Source organism: Dasypus novemcinctus, chromosome 5 (assembly GCF_030445035.2).
Source record: "Dasypus novemcinctus isolate mDasNov1 chromosome 5, mDasNov1.1.hap2, whole genome shotgun sequence".
Taxonomy (NCBI): domain Eukaryota; kingdom Metazoa; phylum Chordata; class Mammalia; order Cingulata; family Dasypodidae; genus Dasypus; species Dasypus novemcinctus.
Genome location: NC_080677.1, coordinates 166640994 through 166658554, shown reverse-complemented (window position 1 = coordinate 166658554; position 17561 = coordinate 166640994). Strand labels below are relative to the sequence as shown.

General features: G+C 46.9%; 1 protein-coding gene and 1 non-coding gene across 2 annotated transcripts in view; one reads left to right on the top strand and one right to left on the bottom strand.

Annotated features, from left to right (window-relative positions):
- The first annotated feature begins 4193 nt into the window (after nt 1-4193).
- LOC111761991 (U6 spliceosomal RNA) lies at nt 4194-4301 on the top strand. Its single transcript, XR_002795211.1, has one exon. It is a non-coding gene; the product is annotated as a U6 spliceosomal RNA (small nuclear RNA).
- Nucleotides 4302-9684: 5383 nt separating this feature from the next.
- ST8SIA6 (ST8 alpha-N-acetyl-neuraminide alpha-2,8-sialyltransferase 6) overlaps nt 9685-17561 on the bottom strand; it is an 85677-nt gene continuing 77800 nt past the window's right edge. The window contains exons 6-8 of the mRNA XM_058297906.2: nt 16270-16382; nt 13205-13297; nt 9685-12082 (exon numbers count right to left, since the gene is read on the bottom strand). Of these exons, the coding sequence (XP_058153889.1) occupies nt 11614-12082; nt 13205-13297; nt 16270-16382 (675 nt within the window). The 3' untranslated portion in view covers nt 9685-11613. The remainder of the gene's footprint in view (nt 12083-13204; nt 13298-16269; nt 16383-17561) is intronic.

Genomic DNA, 17561 nt, shown 5'->3' with positions numbered 1-17561 from the left:
CTTCGCGCTGGGCGGCTCTCCTTACGGGTGCACTCCTTGCGCGTGGGGCTCCCCTACGCGGGGGACACCCCTGTTTGGCACAGCACTCCTTGTGCACATCAGCACTGCACATGGGCCAGCTCCACACGGGTCAAGGAGGCCCGGGGCTTGAACCGCGGGCCTCCCATGTGGTAGACGGACGCCCTAACCACTGGGCCAAAGTCCGTTTCCCAACAAACAATTCTTGATCTCTCATTAATGATAAGCCTGCTCAAGTACTTAGGAGTAATTATACTAAGGTCTGCAATTTGCTTTGAAATGAATTTCTAAAGAAAACATGGATTGATGGATGGATAGATACATGATAAAACAAGTATAGTAAAATTTCAATGGTAGAAACTAGATGGTAGGTATATGGCCTACCTAAAGGTTGAACTGTAAAATTCCTTCAACATTTATGTTTGCTTGAAATTTCTCATAAAGTAAAATGTTGGGAAAATTGTTAAAAATTGGACACGGCAGAAGAAAGCATTAGTGAAGTTGAAGACACAGCAATAGAAAGTACCCAAAGTGAAACCAAAAAATATAACAAATGATCAGATAATCAATGACCTGCAGAACAAATGCAAGTGACTTAATATATGTGTAAGTAGAGTCCCTGAAAAAAGGTGTGGGACAGAGAAAATATTTGGAAATAATGGTCCAAAATTTTCCAAATTTGATGAAAGCCCATACCTACAAAGCTCAAAGAACTCCAACCACAAGAAACATGAAGAATATTACATCAAGAAAAGTAATAATAAAAGTGCTTCAAACCGGTGCTAAAGAGATTGAAAATCTTAAAAGGAATGAGAGAAAATATATGAGTACTACAGACAGAGGGACAAAGGTAAGAATGACAGCAGACATTTTGGAAAAAATGTAAGTCAGAAGACAGTGGAGCAACATCTTTAAAGTACTGAAAAAAATACTGTCAACCTAAAATTTCATTCCCAGAAAAAATAACTTTCAAAAATGAAGGTGAAATAAACACTTTTCAAACATAACAAAAATCTGAAGGAATTTATCACCAACAGACTTGCACTATAAGAAATTAGTTTTTCAGACATAAGAGAAACAATACCAAATGGAAATCAAGATCTACACAAAACAATGAAGAATGCCAGAAATGGTAAATATATGTATAAATAGAAAAGAAGTTTTGCTTTTAAAAATCTTTTTAAAAAGATAATTGTGTAGGGCAAAAATATATATTATAAGACTTATAGATAGAAGTAAAATATATGCCATTAAATATAAATGGTCTAAACATCCAAGTAAATGGTAGAGATTGTCAAGTTGAATAAAAAGGCAAGACCCAAATATATGCTGCCTATAAGAAAACCACTTTAAATATAAAGAAACAAATAAGTGAAAAATAAAATAATAGAAAAAATTATTGCATGTTAACACTCATTAAAAGCAAAACTGTATGGGTATAATAGAAAGTAGATTTCAGAGAACTGAATATGCTTGGAGATAAAGAGGATGATTTCAAAATGGTAAAGAGCTCATTAATCAAGAGGAAATATTAATAATAGTCTTAAACATTCATGCATTTTCTAACAGAGCTTCAAAACATATGAAGCAAAAACTAGAGAAGAAATAGACAGATCCACAATTATAGTTAGAGATTCTGTCAATAACTGATAGCACAAAAAAGGAAATCAGGAAAGACACAGAATTTAACAACATTATCAACCTACTGATGTAAGTGGCATTAACAGAAGACTGTGCCCCAAAACAGCAGAACGCACACACTTTTCAAGTGGACTCAGAATATTCACCTAGAAAGACCATATGCTGGACCATAAAAATGTCTCAATAAATTTAAAGGGATACAAATCATACAAAGCATGTTCTCTGATGACATAGAAATTAATTTAAAATGAACTACAAAAAAAATGAACTACAGTAAGATATCTTTAAAAAATTAAGAAATATTTGGAAATTATATAAAAGATCCATAAATAACCCATGACCCAAAGAAGAAACTGAATGAAATGAAAACATGAATATTCCCCTGTTGGGGAGGCGGCTGTGGCTCCATCAGTTGGGCTCCCGCCTACCATATGGGAGGCCCTGGGTTCGCGTCCCGGGGCCTCCTTGTGAAGGCAGGATCGCCCGCATGCTGCGGGGAGCCCCCAGCCCGCAAGTGCCATGGAGAGCTGACTCAGCAAAGTGACGCAACAAAAAGGGAGACAAATAAAAACACAGAAGAGCATGCAGTGAATGGACACAGAGAGCAGACAGCAAGCAAGCCACGGGGGAGGGATTAAATAAAAATAAATACAGATACACAGAAGAGCACACAGCGAATGGACACAGAGAGCAGACAGCAAGCAAGTCACAGGGAGGGGGGGGATAATGAAAAAAAAAACTATTTACCATATATTAAAAAAAAAACACCTGTGGGGTGCAGCTAAAATTTTTTAAAGGAAAACCCATCACACTAAATTACCATGTTAAAAACAAAAAGAAGTCTCAAATCAATGACCTCAAGGAACTAGAAAAAGAAGAGCAAATGAAATAAAAAGAAAGGAGAAGAAAGGCAATAATAAAGTTCGTAACAGATATCAAAGAGATCCAAAAGCTGGTTCTTTGAGGATATCAATGAAATTGATAAACACATAGCAGACCAATCAGGACAAAAGAGAGAATATGAAAAATGAGAGAGTGGACATCATTCTAGCATCTACAAATAATAAAAGAATAAGGAATAAGGAACAATTATTTGCCAATAAATTTGATGCAGATAAAATGGATAAATTCTTTGAGAGACAGAAAGTACCAAAATCTCATTCAAAAGAAATAGAAAACTGAATGGCTTATATCTATTAAAGAAATTGACTTATACTGAACATTTCCCTCAAGGAAAACTTTAGGTTCAGATGGTTTCATTGGTGAGTTCTACCAAATATGCAAGGAAGAAATACCAGTTTTATACAAACTCTTCCAGAATAGCCAAAACATCTTTGAAAAAGAATGAAGTTGTAGTACTCACACTCCCTTATTTCAAGGCTTATTAGCATGCTAGAATTATTAAGAAGGTATGATATTGGTGTAAAGATAAACAAATAGATCAATGGAACAGAATACAGTCCATAAAAAAACCCAAACCTCTTTACTAGCTAATTTCAACGTGTCAAAACAATTCAATGGGTGAAATCTTTGTAAACCCAGTATCTGAAAACAGACTTGTATCTAGAGTTTATAAAAGATCTCTAAGTCAATAGTAAGAAGACAAATAGCCATATTTTAAAATGGCCAAATAATTGAATAGACACATCTCCAAAGTTATGACTGGCAAATAAACACATGAAAAGATAAGTCATCAAGGAGATGGAAATTAAAATCACACAGAGATACAACTACACACCAGCAGAATGTCTAAAATAAAAAGACTGATCACAGCAAATGTAGAGCATGAGGCCACTGCCCTGGACTGGACTCCAGGCAGGAACAGGAAATGTCATCGCCACTTTGGAAAACATTCTGGTAATTTTCTTAAAAAGTCGGGCATATGCCTACTGTATGACTGGGCCATTCCACTTCTACATATTTTCTCAAAAGATATGAAAATATATGTCCACACAAAGACTTTTACACCAGTGTTTACAACAACTTTATTTGTAATAGCCAAAACACTGGAAACAACTAAAATGTCCATGAATAAACAGGTAAACAAATTGTGGCACTTCTATATAATGGAATTCTATTCAGCAAATAAATGAATGAACTATCGATATGCACAACACAAGTAAATCTTAATACTGTTGTTGCGTGAAAGAAGCAAGACTAAAAAAGACTAAACAGTATGAATCCATTTATATACAATTCTAGAAAGTCCAAACTGGTCTTCAGTGACGTGGCACAATGGGCAGCAAGGAGTTCGAGGGAGAGGTTACCAGGGACACAAGAAGACACTCTGGGGTGCTGGACATGTCCATAATCTTGATTGTGAAGATGGTTGCATGAGTGTACACGTGTCAAAACTTCTGAAACTGTAACACTTTTAACATGTCCGGTTTTCTGAGTGTCAGTTTATCTGAAGACAGTGGTTTTTCTGTTTGCTTTGTAATGCCAGCTCTGTGCTATAACGCCATACACAAGGTACCGACTGGAGCCTCCGCGTCCATATTTACTTCTGATATGGTCATAAGAAGATTTTATGTGTGCTCGCTTCGGCAGCACATATACTAAAAATTGGAACGATACAGAGAAGATTAGCATGGCCCCTGCGCAAGGATGACACGCAAATTTGTGAAGCGTTCCATATTTTTCGGACTTTGGCCCAGTGGTTAGGGCATCCGTCTACCATATGGGAGGTCCGCGGTTCAAACCCCGGGCCTCCTTGACCCGTGTAGAGCTGGCCATGCGCAGCGCTGATGCGTGCAAGGAATGCCGTGCCACGCAAGGGTGTCCCCGCGTAGGGGAGCCCCACGCGCAAGGAGTGCGCCCGTGAGGAAAGCCGCCCAGCGTGAAAAGAAAGTGCAGCCTGCCCAGGAATGGCGCCGCCCACACTTCCCGTGCTGCTGACGACAACAAAAGCGGACAAAGAAACAAGACGCAGCAAATAGACACCAAGAACAGACAACCAGGGGAGGGGGGGAAATTAAGTAAAATAAATAAATCTTTAAAAAAAAAAAAAAGAAGATTTTATGTGATAACATTTGTACCAGAGACTTATTGTGCTAAACATGATAACATATGCAAAGTACCTAGCACAAAACTTGACCCCTATAAATGATCTTGTCCATTATACATTTTCTTCTCTCTGTACTCACTCTTCTCTTCCATAAAACATACCCCATTAGCTCTACTTTTCTACCCAAGGATGTCTGTCCTCTTCCCCTTGGAACAAAGCAGAAAATCTGTCTTGAGCTTGTTTTATTTTTTTTTTATTTTTATTTTTTTAAAGATTTATTTATTTATTATTTAATTTCCCCCCCTCCCCTGGTTGTCTGTTCTCGGTGTCTATTTGCTGCGTCTTGTTTCTTTGTCCGCTTCTGTTGTCGTCAGCGGCACGGGAAGTGTGGGCGGCGCCATTCCTGGGCAGGCTGCTCTTTCTTTTCACGCTGGGCGGCTCTCCTTATGGGGCGCGCTTCCTGTGCGTGGGGCTCCCCCACGCGGGGGACACCCCTGCGTGGCACGGCACTCCTTGCACGCATCAGCACTGCGCATGGGCCAGCTCCACACGGGTCAAGGAGGCCCAGGGCTTGAACCGCGGACCTCCCATATGGTAGACGGACGCCCTAACCACTGGGCCAAAGTCCGTTTCCCTTGAGCTTGTTTTAGAACTTTTACTCTTTCTGGACTCACATATGGGTGAATCCTTCTGTCCTCGCTTTATTTTGTGCCTCAAATAGAGACGAGCTCTCAGTCCGAAGCAGACGCAGTAGCTGCTGCCTTGCTGGGGCTCTTTCGTGTAACATCCATTCATTCTTCTCTTTCATCCCGAGCGCCTTCCACTTTTGTGCAGGGATATTTGAAAAGGTACATTGGTGTGCAGGTAGGTGCTTTAATATAAATAAATGGGTCCTGTTTTTCTCTTTACACTCTGTTTTAAGGCTCTCTGCTCATCTAGAAAGCTGCTTCTAACTGCTCTGGTGTATCCCACACCACGGGTCATGGAGTGAGTCGTGTTCAGAGCTAAGCTCCAGGCCCACAGAGGTGGTCCTGCTTGGAAATTTGAGCTCTGAACGTATTACTAGTTAGGATGAGACAAACTGCCTTAATCCAGTATGACAGGCAGCCTTATAAGAACAGGAGCTCTGGACACGGCCACGTGACAGAGGCAGAGCCTGGGCTAGCCACCACGGAACCCGCAGCTTCAGGGGGCGCGGGCCCTGCCGGACGCTGGCTTTGGACTTGTGACCCCGGGAGCTGCGAGGCCATTGCCGCTGCTGTTTGAAGGCACCAGGTCTGCCCAGAAACGAAGACAGTGTGGCCCCAAAACAGCCAGCTCACCCACTGCCTTTGAGACGGCCACCTGCGCACCCGACACCCTTCTACCACGGCGACGGGACCACGGACCGTATAGTGAAGATGACGCCGATTTCCCTGGGCACGCACTCAGACCGCGCCCCAGAGTGGGCGGACCGGTTCGCTTCCACCAGCATCGGGCAGCTTGAATGAACACTTCCTTAATTTTAGCCAACAGGATGGATGCAGCGTCTCGTTTTATGTGCGTTTCTCACACTACTAGTCAGTCTCAGGATTCTTCCTTATTCTTACCAGCCATTTGCTTTGCCGTTTGCATATCTTATTCTTACCCATTGCTCACTTTTTCCTGTCTTTTATGTGTTAATTTTTAGTTCCTTGAAATGTCTCTATATGTGACTGTCAAGTGCAGGTGTGAATTTGGCCAGGTGAGGGTGCCCAGGTGTCTGGTCAAGCAAAGCGCAGGCCTGATTGTTCCTGTGAGGACATTCTGTGAACTTAAATCATCAGTCAGTTGATGGCATCTGCAATCAACTGAGGAGATTGCCTTCAACAAAGAGAGACGTCTCAGCCAATCAGTGGAAGGCCTTAAAATGAGAAGTGGTGATTTCAGCATTCAGAGAGATCATTTCCTTCTCTATATCAGCCAGCTTTTCCTGGGAAATTCATCACGGGCCTTCCTCGGAATTCCTGGCTTGCAGACTGCCCTACAGAATCTGGCCTCATGCACGCTCACAGTCGCGTGATGCGATCTTATAAAATCTCATATTTATAGATATCTCCTGTTCTATCAGTTTCACACATTACTAAAAGTTTTTCCAGGCACTTATTCACTGTGTTTAAGGTTCATTCACTCACTAAATTCTTCCATGCTGCCATAACCATTGCCATCATTTTATAACCTAAGATAAAAAAATATTTTGGGGTCAAGTTTAAGAAGCACAGCCCTTAACCACACCTCAGACATATTCTATTAAATTTGTAGTTTTGATGTGGGCTATGGGTGGAAGGCTCTTTGTCTCTTCAGAGATAACCTAAGCTGAAGGCTGTGGGTGTGGAACGGTAAGAGGCTGCAGTCCTGCCCTTAGGGACAATGGCAACAGGCTCCAGTCCCAGGAAACAGTTTAACAATGCAAGGGCTATAAACTTTAAGTATTTAGGGGAAATGCAAAAAGTAAATATGCTAAAAGCTTATCTAGAATATCTGGAGTCCATGCTAAAAGCTTACCTAAGAGGTGGAAGATATATATGCTAATTGAAGCCTATTGAGAACTGAAACAAAGGGACCATTTGGCCTTTCCTCTCCGTATAAAAGACGTTTGAAAATCTTGTTTGGCGTGAGAGAGTCTGGGCTATGATGTGGACCATTGACTATGGGGTGCAGTGATGCTCAGAGATGAACTTACCAGGTGCAATGGATGTATCATGATGATGGGAGAGAGTGTTGCTGTGGGGGGAGTGGGAGGCGGGGGCGGTGGGGTTGAATGGGACCTCATATATTTTTTTTAATGTAATTAAAAATAATAATAAATAAATATTAAAAAAAAAAAAAAAGAAAAAAAGAAAATCTTGTTCGGGGCTCGGGATTCAAACAGAAAGTTCCCGAGTCTGGCCAGCCGTCAATAAACCATTTTTCCTTCTCAAAATCATTCCTGAGTCCTGGCCTCTCTATACTCAAATAATTGAACTTCTCTCAAATTCTACAACAGTTTTACCTTTTAATCCACTTTGAATCCATCTGGAGTCCAGCTTCATAGACGGTGTAATGTAGGATTTATTTTCTCCTCATCAGGGGCCAGTGCTGCAACAGCAGCTCCTAAAGGGGCCCCTTCTCCATTTCATCAGTTAAATTGTTATCCTAAAGCACTCATGTCTCTTGGATGGAAAGAAGAGTGCTCCCAAGACAGATAGGAAAGGGCAAGAGAAAAATCCCTCCTGTCCCTCTCAGAGGAGGTGGTGGCCCTGCTCTCCATGGGGTCGGCCTTTGGAAGCCCCATAAGAACCGTAAACCTGAAATAGTCCAGTGATTACAGATGTTGTTTCCAATCAAGGACAAAGAAAGAAATAGACTTAACAGGGCAAGGACCTCTGATATATTATGCAAATTCCTGCAGCTCCTTCAGTGATTAGCAGCCTAAGAATGCATTTCCATGTCATTACATAAACAACATCCCTTGAACAGTACAACTATATTATAAATTTCACATATCTGTATTTATGCAGCAGCTATTTAAGATATTTATGGACCTGTTATCCAAAAATTTTCCAATTTTCCAAAGCTTCCTGAAATTCCTGGAATGACTTGGGGTACTTGACATGACATAGTCTTTAGCTGGTGGATTTTCAGCAAGCAAGGAAAAACCTAGCCAAAAACAGTCCTGATTTGCAAGTAATTCAGTATTCTGTGCATAGGAAGTTCTCAAAAAATGTCATTAACTGATTAACTGGCTGAGAGCCCACATATCTTCTGGGTTGGAATTTGCATGCAGAAGGAAATTGCCTTTCATGAAAGTCATACTCTGTTTGTCTTTGCCTTTTGTTAGGAGGGAAAAAACACCAGGGACTCTAAGGACAGTTGTGCCAAATGTAACCCTACTCCTTCTGCAGAGCCACACTGTAAGAAACACCTGGAACTCATTTCAGGGTCTGGTTGCTCAGTTGCCCCTTGCAGGGCTGTGGGGCACAGGTGTGCTCCCTGGGACCAGGCTCCGTGGCCATCAGGAGCCGTCCTACCTGCCCATGCGAGGCTGATGGGCGCAGGGCTGGCCTGCTCGTTTCCACTTCAAGAGCAGCGGTTCACAGCAGCTCTCGGCAACACTGGGTGGAGCTCGTGCCCCATCAGACTTCAAATTTACGAGGCCAAGGCCCCAGCTCGTGATGGTAGGCTATTGTGTCAGCTCGGCCAGGTCATTGTGCCCAGTTGTTCGGTCAAGCAAGCACCGGGCTGACTGCAATACGAGGGCATTTATGGATTTTAGTCACTGTTGACGTTACTGCAGTGGTAAATCATAGATAGCTGATTATACTGACATCAATCAGGGAGACTGCTGTCAGCAATGGTGATGCTTAACCCTGTCAGTTGAATGTCTTAAAAGGGGAAGTGATTCCAGAATTTCCCAGCTCGTCTTTGACAGCCAGCATCTCCCAGAACTCCTCAAGAACCTTCACTGGACTTTCCCTGCAGCCCCTGGCTGCACCTGCCTGCAGAACCTGGACTTGTGCATCCCCACGGCTGCGTGAGAGACTCTTAGAGAACCGCACACTATTGACAGATAATCTCTTGCTGATGCTCTTTCCCTAGAGAACCCTGACTAATACATAGCTTTTCCTTTTGTTTTGATCTTGGTGAGAAACATGTGATAATTCACCATCACAGGAAAAAAACAACTGTGATTTACGTTTTACAACTTACTTACGTGGCTGATATGTTGAATTATCAGAGTTCATGTTCTATTGCACTTTAGAATGTTCTAAACATTCTTCTGTCTTGGGGCAAAAGGACATTGTGGCACATCGCAATGAACAGGTGCAAGGCTGGGCTGTACCTGGGAGGAAATGCAAGGCTGTGAGTGAGGCTCCCATCTCCTGCATACAGCTGATGGCGTGTGGGGGCACAGGGTCCCGTCTCCCAGAACCCCACAGCTACAGGCCCCCTGGGAAAAGGCCAATCCTGAGTAAAGGAATTACGGGTGGTTATGGGAAAAACCTCAGGAAGCGTAAATGTTCTAATCACAGGTAATTTTTATTTAAGTAACATAATGAATATTTAATCACTTAGTTTGGCATATTATTTTTACTCATATTTTTCCAGTATCATAAAAAAGAAAAGTTTATATACTTTTAAAAGTTATATAGTTGCCATAAAACATTTTGAGGGAAACATTTTACTAACTATAAAATACTAGAGTATTCTGACCTATTTTTTTTTTAAAGATTTATTTATTTATTTAATCCCCCCCCCCCCCGTTGTCGTTCTCTGTGTCTATTTGCTGTGTCTTGTTTCTTCGTCTGCTTCTGTTGTCTGACCTATTTTTAATAACGCATTGCTAGTAAAGTGATTGAGACATTACCGATACATTTAACAGATTGTTTTTTAACTAAATCATTAGAAGCAATAGAAAACAACCATCTATTCACCACATTAAAAAGGAAAACCATAAATAAAACAGACCTTATATAATAGGAAGCCATTTTCCTTTTGGAAAATATTTATATATGAACTTTTTATCAATTTATGGAGCTGGCAGATTTTGATTGCTATAAAAGAAAAAATTAAAATATGAACAAAAAAATAACATCACAAATGCCAATCACAATGAAAGTTGTGCTTTATCAAAATGAACAATTTACGTCCGCATGTTCCTGCACGTGAGCATCTAGTGAAATGTAACAACCTGGCTGAGGTCAGAAGTGGCAAAGGACCCTTGTAATCATCTCGGGTGCTGGTGCACCCGGGCCACTCCTCTGTCCGTTCTTCTTGGGGTGGGACAACGATGAGCAGGATGGAGGCGGGTAAGCACTCTGAGCCCGCAGATTCAGGGGAGCAATTGCTTCGAGCCCGTAGATTCGGGGTGCCCTACGCAGCGGAGTGCTGCCGCGGCGTGCGGGATCTATGAAAGCCGGCATCCGCCCCACTTCCCATCCACGGCTAGACCCCGAGGCTCGTTGCTCCCGGGAGCTCCACCTCTCGTGCACGCTTTCTCCCTTCCAGCCTTCCTGGGAAGGCAGCGGGCAGCTGCTGTTTCCAGGACACAGCCCAAGGCCACGCGGCACCCACCCCCCCGGCCCAGGGCCACGCCACACACCCTCATTTGGGGGAATCGGATCCCAGGGGCGGTCATCTCCTGGCCATGGTCCTCCACTCAGACTTTCCTCATTTTCTAGGTTCTGTCCAGAAATGTCTCCAGGCTCCCCCACCCTGAAACGGGCTGCCTTGCCTGGGCCTCTGTTCTCCTGGCTTCTGTGGTTTTGACACCCCTGCCGTGTCGTGCTAGGGGCTCACGCCTGCTTCCTCTCGCTAGACAGGGGGCCGCTATCTCCAAGGCCCCTGGCAGAGCACGGTCAGGGCTGCTGCAGAATTGCTGTCGGAGAGGACAGTGCACAACAGAGTGGACGGCCCCGCAGCAGGACCGCAGGGGAGAAGGAGAGGCTGCCGGCGGGAGGAGGAGAGGCTCAAGAGCCAGGCGGAACGGTCATACAAAACCACAAAGAGCAGTGAGAAAAATGTGAAGGGGGAAGAGAAACGGCCTAAATCCCGCCCGGCACGTCCCCGCGGCTACCATCCAGGTGGCCGGTACCGTGCTTCCTAGGGATAGAGTGTTCTGGTGTGTACTCTTGAAGAGGTGGCCGACGTCACTGGCGATGGAGGCGCCTGCAGGGAACAAGCCCCGCCTCCCGGCCGCCGGCTGTTCTCTGCAGAAAGGGACCACCCGGCGCGTGCAGCTGACTCCCAAGTGCCAACAAGGGGACGCCCGCCGGGTCCCCACTCACGGCCACCCCTCTCCAAGGGCTTCCGCGGCGATCGCCTTGTACCTGTCCGTGTTCGATGTCGAGCCCACTAGGAGGGGAGGAGCTGGAGCTTGGGCCGCGGGCGCCGCGGCCGGGCTGGCACCAGCGCACCCGCCTTCCGGCCCCTCCCGGCTCGGGGCGCCCTCAGGCCGCGTCGCACCTGCCGAACTGCAGCTTGAGGATGCCCTTGAGGTGCAGGCGCAGGATCTGCACGTACTCCTTGGGCATGGCGTGGAAGCCCCGCTTGGGGGGCTGGTTGTCGTAGTAGTGGTGGCTGACGGCCACGTCCCCCACGGCCCTGGAGAAGGGCCAGAAGCCGTAGAGGCGCACGTGCTCGCACAGCTCCACGGCCACGCTGGTGACCATCAGGCCCGAGGACAGGCGGTAGGCCGTCACACCGCGCGCCCGCCAGAAGCGCGCCAGGCGCCGCAGGTAGGCGGGGTGGAAGAAGAGCGCCTGCTGCCCGGCGTTGGCGCCGCTCAGCGCCGCATGGACTCTGAAGGAGGCCTCCGTGTTGGCCCTGAAGGAGAAGGCAGGCAGGAGGAGGAAGGCGTGGCCGTACCGGGCGATGTCCTCCAGGAACGCCGCTTTCTTGTCCTTTAAGTTCCCGTACCTGCCAGATTGAACAACGAGGACGATGACGGCCACAGCGGCGCGTTAGTGGCACGGCCAAACCCCGGGCCACCGCGGTGCCCGCGCACAGACAGCGGCCCGCGCCCCCTCTCAGTCTCTGCTCTGCCGCAGGCGTCACGCTTGCTGGACAGACATTCCCTAGCGCGCTTCGTCTTCCAGCCCGGGAATCTCTCTAAGGTCGCCTTCTGATATGGAAGCAACCTTAGGTACTCCCTAGATATTGAAACACCTTCAGATGGGTAATGAGGAAATAGTTTCTCAAACACAGCACCCTCTTAAAATATCTCTATACCTTTTTAAGAATTCACAGGGCTGTATGCTTGTAATTGTGCCCGTTACTATAAAAATAAAGTTTTCCTTATACATCTACATGGATATATCTATGTATACTTATAAATATATTTTAAATTCCTACATGCATTGTGATATCTTTATACGTATGATTGAAATAATATCATAGTAAATATACCTGCAAGCCCCGAAACTGTGTGTGTTTAGAGAGCAAGCTTTTGGGAGACAGGTACAATATTTTATTTTCTCACAAGAGATACTGGAACTATTTGAAGGACATAGTCAATTCACAACAACTATTAGTTACTTTTAATGAAAAAACACAAAGTAAAACTATATAGGGGATTTTTGTTAACCAACCAACATGTTCTACTAGTCCCATTCTAGATCCTAAAGCAATGTCATTATTTTTTAGTAATAAACTCTCCAAGTAGCCTTTTGCAGGTTCTTCCAGGGATAACTCTCTGTAGTTTATAAAGAGATTAAGTTTTTTTTAAAGGGCTAACAATGGCAAAACTGAATGAAAATTGACAAGAAGCTAACTTCACTGTTACTCACACAAAGAAGCGATAACTAAGCCCTCCCTCACTGTATCACTGATCCTTAGCTCACGCCACGAGGAGCGCGGCTGGCCCGGACACGCGTGGAGCGCGGCCTCGAAGGCTCTCGGCAGTCACGGCTGCATCGATGGCTGTTTTCCCCAAAGCCAGTCTAGGTGCCCTGCGGGTCAGTCCCAGCAAGGAGACTCGCACTCGGACCGAGGGGCGCGTGGGCCGCGAGGAGGCGCCGCGAGAGCCCCCGAGGAACTTACTTGCGCACGATGATGCTGGGGTTCACAGTCACCAGGTCGGTTTTCCTGCCCACGTCTTTACTGAGGTTCCCCGAGGTCGGGGGGAGGTTACACCTGAAACGGGGGGCGAGGGAAACTCGTCTCAGGACACAATTTGTAAAGCAAGCACTCACAGGCCGCTGCCCTGGTGCTGGAGGAGACGACTGCCGTTCCAGGGCCCTCAGGGTCCGTCTGAGTTACGGTGTATTTAAGACTCGTTGGTTAGTTCTGAACAGGATCCTGGTTGACATCCCAACGTAGCATAAAATACGTAAATTTAATAAATGCTTTCAGTATCGATGATGACTTTTTAAAGTATCAAAACCAGAAATGACAATTATACCTTGCCTAGCTTTTGAAGAGTTTGTAAATCCTATTAAAGCAATTATTTTCACGTTGATTGTATTCCCGCGGTGACACCACAGCAATTTATAGATGAAAAGATGTTAAAGCATCGTGAGGAAGGTTACAGAGTCTCCCAGAAGCAAAAACCATCTACAAAAATATCAAAGTCTCCTGTTTCTCCCATGGATATGTTTCCACCAAATGATGCTGGCAATAAATAAAGTCCTAATGTTCTTACAGCAAGCTTTCATATGGATGCTCTCATTCTCCTTCGGGTGCTAATTTCTTTTTAAATTGGAAAACAAATTAAGAAGCATAATTTTAGTAATTACATCCTCATCACAAAAAAGGCAGAGTTGGTTATGACTCCCTAAGTATCATCCACAGAATTTCAAGTGGACAGTTTCTTTAAAGCTGTACAGAACAAGGGAGCGTTTTTTGAGAGCTTGCTTGAGAAGGCTGTTTAATCGCCAGGTTCTGCAATGAGACTGAGGTTTGAATACCCGACTCCAGGCTTTCTGAAACATGCAAACCAACAAAGCATGGACTTCCCCCATTATTATTAAGGAGATCATTAAGGAGGCACCTTGGGAAAGATAGATACTGAGCATAGACTCCAGCTGTGGTGGTCTGAAGCTGTGTGGACCCCAGAAAAAACATGCTCTTCAAGCTAGTCGGGTCCTGTGGTGTGGACCTTCGACGAGGCCACTGTGGTTAAGGGGTGACCCCTCGTTCAGGACGGGTCTCGCTCCTCGTGCTGGAGTCCTGCATAGACGATGAGTACAGAGAGGAAAAACCACAAGCAAGAAGCCAAAATCAAAATGACCTGGAAGAGAAGAGCGAGACCGGCAGAGGCCCACGTGCCGTGCCCCGTGGCAGCGCCCCGAGGACCGCTGGACGTTGGTCGCGGGGAAGAAGGCACTGCCTGACGGTGCTTCGATTTGGACATTTTCCCAGCCTCAAATCTGAGCTAATAAATTCCTCTTGTTCAAGCTGAACCATGTCACGGTGTTTGCTTCCAGCAGCCTGGGAAACCAACACGCCAGGTCACGTCATGGCCTGACCGGAGCCTCCTGGAGCAAAGCCCCTCCCAGGACAGCCCCTATATTCCTGAAGACTCAGGGGTCATTATGGGGTTGCGGGAATATGGGGGCCTCATATTTTTTGAATGTAAAATTTAAAAGAAAATAAAGAAGAAAAATTAAATTAAATTAAATTAAATTTAAAAAAACAAAAACCAACCAAACAAAAGGATAATTACAGATCCTCTAGAGAGCCCCAGGGAAACACTGGGTATTGTACACACACAGCAGGAGGAATTAGGCTGCAGCGCCCAACATTCTGGAATGAAAACAATTACAAGCAGCAACTCCCAGACTGTTGATCAGCTATCTGCAGTCATTACTGAGATAAGCACAGTAAGTGCATTTTAATACTTTTCAGCTTGGAGAGCCAACTTCAAAAGGCCTCCCTGTACTTAGAAAAATCTCCGGCATCAGCAAATGCAGACTCTACAAACATAAACATTTATTTTAGAGTTACAAATTAATAGCTGCTCCCAGATTTTTATTAGTTTATAAACTTAAGATCACTTGATTTCCAATATTGGCCCAAGAGTAAAATGGAGGTTTATGCACAACACTCATCACAGATGTTGTGGGAATTTCAGGTCTATAAAAAGCCTATTGTAAGAAGAATTATTTATCTGCATTATGGCTTTTAACATTTAATACTTAAACAAAATGGCTAAATCATTCAGATCCTGGCCATTTAAACATTAATCATGAAGACTGCGTTCAGTAACTGTTGGTCCACTGTCCTGTTGCCACCTTCAGAGTAAAATTTTAAAATGCGAGTCAAGTGGAGGGGAGCTATCACTGAAAATCTCGTTTCTTTTTAATTTGCTAAAAAGGGCATTAAATGGGAGGAATCAGAGGCTCTCCTAACAGATGAAATCAGCGCTCCTGAAACAGGAAGAAACGAATGCTTCAAAAGTCCATTTCAATGAAACCCACTCTCACGTGGATGCATCCCCCTCCCACCCCTTTGTGAAAGAGGGGGTGCTCTGAGGCGCACGAACAGCACGTGCTTCTGTTCTCCCATGCTCACTGGTGCTGAGATGCAGAAGGTTAAAACGCCTAGACTTGAGAATGTAAGACTAGAAATTTTCATTTGGAGCCCGCGTTGGCTCCAGCATGCGGAGCCCAGCACTCAACCCAGGGTCATCTGAGAACAAAACGTCCTTGACATGCTCTGGAAGAAGCACGGGCAGGTGGGCGAGCGGCAGGGCAGCTCAGCAGCGCTCCTGGAGGGCAGCAGAGACCTGGCAACGCCCCAAGGCCCTGACAAGTCCTGCAGAGCGGCCGCTCTCCCGCCTCCTCTCCCCCAGAGGTTCCTGGAAGCCCCTGGCCGTGGCGTGGGCGTTCCTTGCTGGAGTGAACATTGTGAGAAACTCCTGCTCCGGGTCCCACTTCCGCTAAACCCCGTGATTTGTACGACTGAGCGACACGGCTTACGGTCACCATCGGTTTCGACATTACTCCTTTAAAACACCAAGCCAAGCTTTTGTGCCTGACCTCCAGGGTGACGGGCCTGACCTCCAGGGTGACGTGCCTGACCTCCAGGGTGACGTGCCTGACCCCCAGGGCGACGGGCCTGACCTCCAGGGTGACGTGCCTGACCTCCAGGGTGACGGGCCTTACCTAAAGACGAAGTCGGACTTGTCGATCTCGGCTCCACAGAGGGACTTGCTCAGGATGCCCCCGTTTCCCACCACCGCGCACCGGCGGAAGGGGCGCCCCCCAAACGGCTGCGCCTGCGGGAGAGAGGGCACCGTTCAGCCCAGCGCCCTCGGCCGAGCCTGCGCTCGCTAAGGCGGAGAGCAAGCCCGAGATGGCGCGTGGGCACGCGGCCCCGCCGCTGACCGCCGTGCCCCGTGAACCAGCCCGTGAGCGTGAGCTCCGGACTCTTAGGAGCACCCGTCCTACACCCCAAAATACAATGGAAAACAGGGCAAACTCAGGCGGCAGTACGCAGGCTTTGCATCGTATAACTCAGTAAACAACACAGGAAAGGCAAAACCCCACGCCGTGCCTTTCCAGCAAACAGGAGTTTCCAGCAAAACAGGAAATGCCGCGATGAGAGGGCAGCAGCGCACCTGCGTTAGCAGCATAAAGGAACGGCGACGTTGGCAGCGGCCGGGGCTCCTGGCTCGGGGATGCTCCTGGATGCATGCCTGCCGTCCTGCCAAGGCGCCGCCAGGGGCTGCGGGGCGCCCAGCGACTCCACGCTGACCCATGGCAGACGAATGTCTGAGACCTCATCTCTTTCCTCTTCTGGGGCCCCACTTGCCATCCCCAGAGGCCAAGCCCTGCCCCACCCCAGCCCGGCTGCCCCTTTCCTTCCGTGGTCTCGCCCCCGGGGGGCAGCCTCAGCCAGCGCTCGCCCTTCAGGCTGATTCGCGACCCCCCACGGCCTCCACCCTGCCTGTGACCTGTGAACCAGGCCGCGGGTCCCCACGTGGCGCTGCTCCGCTCCCCTCGGCTTTCGCTCCAGGCGGGACGGTGCCGGGGACACGCGGGTTCTCAGTGGCCGCCCTGGGCAGCCGCGCCGTGCCAGAGCTGGGGAGGGCGGCTGAGAAGGCGAGGTGGCTGCTAACCGCCTGGCAGAACAACTCCCACCACGGGAACGGGCAGGCACGACCAACCAGGGCTCCCCCCAAAAACCAATGCCCGTAACCGGCACCCCCAAACCGCCCTGCGCATCTCGACCAGGGCTGCGCCAAGAGCCTGCAGACCCCCGTGCACGACCCCCCGGCTGCTCCTGAGGCTGGATCTGACGCTTCTGTTTCCAGATCCGCGGGTTCACTTGTTTGAAGGAAATAAATACTGGGCAATGAGAGGCCCGGCTCCGCAGGCATCAGCCACGTCCACGTGTGCCCCTCTCAGTGGCGCTGGCGCGTGGCCCCCGCTCTTTCCCACAGCACCTCCCACGG